This window comes from Nanorana parkeri, unplaced genomic scaffold, assembly GCF_000935625.1.
Source record: "Nanorana parkeri isolate BGI_ZX_2015 unplaced genomic scaffold, ASM93562v1 scaffold3254, whole genome shotgun sequence".
NCBI lineage: Eukaryota > Metazoa > Chordata > Amphibia > Anura > Dicroglossidae > Nanorana > Nanorana parkeri.
In genome coordinates this window covers 15,517-17,684 of record NW_017309522.1, presented here as the reverse complement: position 1 = coordinate 17,684, position 2,168 = coordinate 15,517, and the positions used below count along the sequence as shown (strand labels likewise).

Genomic DNA, 2,168 nt, shown 5'->3' with positions numbered 1-2,168 from the left:
CCCCCCCCCCCCTCGCGTGACGCCACTGGCACACATCATCAGAGAAGGGAGTAGATCGACTTCTCCTTTTTTGCTTTTTTTGTTTCCATCTGCCAGATGCGATCATCAGCCCCGGTCCATGGGATTATTTTTTTTACAGCGCTTAGGCTCCATTCACGCATAACGGTACAAAAACACGCAAATGGTAACATGTGCGCGGACTCCGCGTGTTTGCCGCTGTAGTAATAGCCGCAAATGCGCGGAATACTCCCTTAAAATCGCGCTCGGACTATTTTGCGGGACGCCTGGTTTCGTACCGTGCATGGCCGCAATACTCTGACCAATGCACATTGCATGTTTTGAATGTTTCCAGGCGTATTGGAAAACCGCTCATGTGTGAATGGAATAGTAAGGGTCGATGCACACCATATGCGTTGCGTTGGGGGTTCGCTGGCTGTTCTTTGCAGCACAGCCCCAAAGCAAGGTGAGGCAATTTTTCTTGTCACGAATGGACACCAGTCACCCCAGCACAGGACCCAGCCCCGGCGCTACTGCAAGGCAAGTCAGGTGGCCGCCTGAGGGCGCTGCAGGGTGAGGGCAAAACAGGGCATTTTGACAAGTACTTGTAAAAATGCACCTTGCCTGTGTAGGCAAGAATCCTAGCACCGGCCCTGGCAGGACCCAGTGGGAACGCAGTGGTGCGCACTGAAAAAAGTGCATGCAGTACAGCTATTATTTCCACTTATTTACCAGATAATACGGCACATGTTACAGACCACGGTGGACCAATTCAGAGAAGCTCATTGTTTAAATGTACACACTTAAATCAAGAAAAAAGAATTGGCGTCTCTTTAATACCTCCCGTCGATTAACAGGTACAAGCCAAGAGAGAAGCTGAAGGTGCATTTCGGAACCCCGGAGTTTTTGGCCCCAGAAGTGGTGAATTACGACTTTGTGTCCTTCCCGACCGATATGTGGAGCGTGGGGGTCATTACCTACATGCTGTGAGTCACCCATTGGGTTGGCTATTGCTGCATTGCTTTGGGTGCTGTACAACTGGGTGCAGAGCATTTGCCACATTGTTATTGGGTGCCAATTGTTTGATTTTTGGGGGGGGATACATTCGACATTATTATCGGTGTGATTGTACAGTTTACATCCTCATACTTTTTTTTCCTCCATAAAACCCATCAGCTTTAGGGTTATAGTGCAAAGTTACACCTGTAGGTTGGGATGGGGGTTAGGGCTAAGATTTTGGTTTTTGATCATGTTAAGGATGACGTTTAATGTGAACCAGCCCTATAAGCAACACTTTCTGCTTGCACATGCACATACAGGTGTCCCTTGAGTCAAGAGAAATAGTACTGCTAAGGCATAAGGGTCTCCGAGACGTACTTCTCTTTTACCCATGCGACAACACTGGTGCTTAGTGATTGGCCCGGAGCTGTCAAGTGGGGTGGGGGGTATTTTCTCCCATAAAAAAAAATGGTGGGGCAAAGGAAAGATGAGTGTGTGCAACTGGGCAGGGAGGAAATTAAGGTAGATGAAGAGACACCAACTACCCAATGGCCTGAATGGTACCCAATCCCTTCTTTTAAAAATAGAAAAAAAGACGCTTTCTTATATTGTTTCTATGCAGTCACATGACCACTATTGGTGCTGCTCCTTTCCCTCCTGCCCTGGGAGTCTGCAGGAGCCTGTGCATGGCACCCATGATCCACTGATGCTAAATGCTTTGCTCCGATGCAGAAAAATGATAAAATGCAAATTTGTTTTTCTTTCACTGGTGTGGGTGAATTTATACATTTTCTGCACAAGGTGAACCATGCCTTTAGGTGAACTGGTCGCTTTGTCCTCCAGCAGACCTCATGGTTGTATCTAATGCAGAGGATCTTGGCGCTCATCTTGGAGTCCTGATCAATGGCTCACATTTAGATCAAAACAAACTTGATGTTTTCCCAAAAATGTGCAGAAGCAGCGATGGTCATTTTATAAAATAATCCTCCGAGCGGCTTCATTTATCTTCATTAGACTCAGCGGACTGTCTCCATTTCTGGGAGAAAGTGACGCAGAAACCATGAACTATATTGTCAACTGCAACTGGGACTTCGACTCGGAGGCATTCGATCAGGTGTCCGAAGAGGCCAAAGACTTCATCTCTGGGCTTCTGGTCAAAGAAAAGAGGTAAT

General features: G+C 47.1%; 1 protein-coding gene across 1 annotated transcript in view; it reads left to right on the top strand.

Moving 5' to 3' along the window:
• Window positions 1–2,168, top strand: part of MYLK3 (myosin light chain kinase 3) — a 25,125-nt gene that overhangs the window by 20,888 nt on the left and 2,069 nt on the right. The window contains exons 10-11 of the mRNA XM_018574810.1: window positions 855–983; window positions 2,011–2,163. Of these exons, the coding sequence (XP_018430312.1) occupies window positions 855–983; window positions 2,011–2,163 (282 nt within the window). The remainder of the gene's footprint in view (window positions 1–854; window positions 984–2,010; window positions 2,164–2,168) is intronic.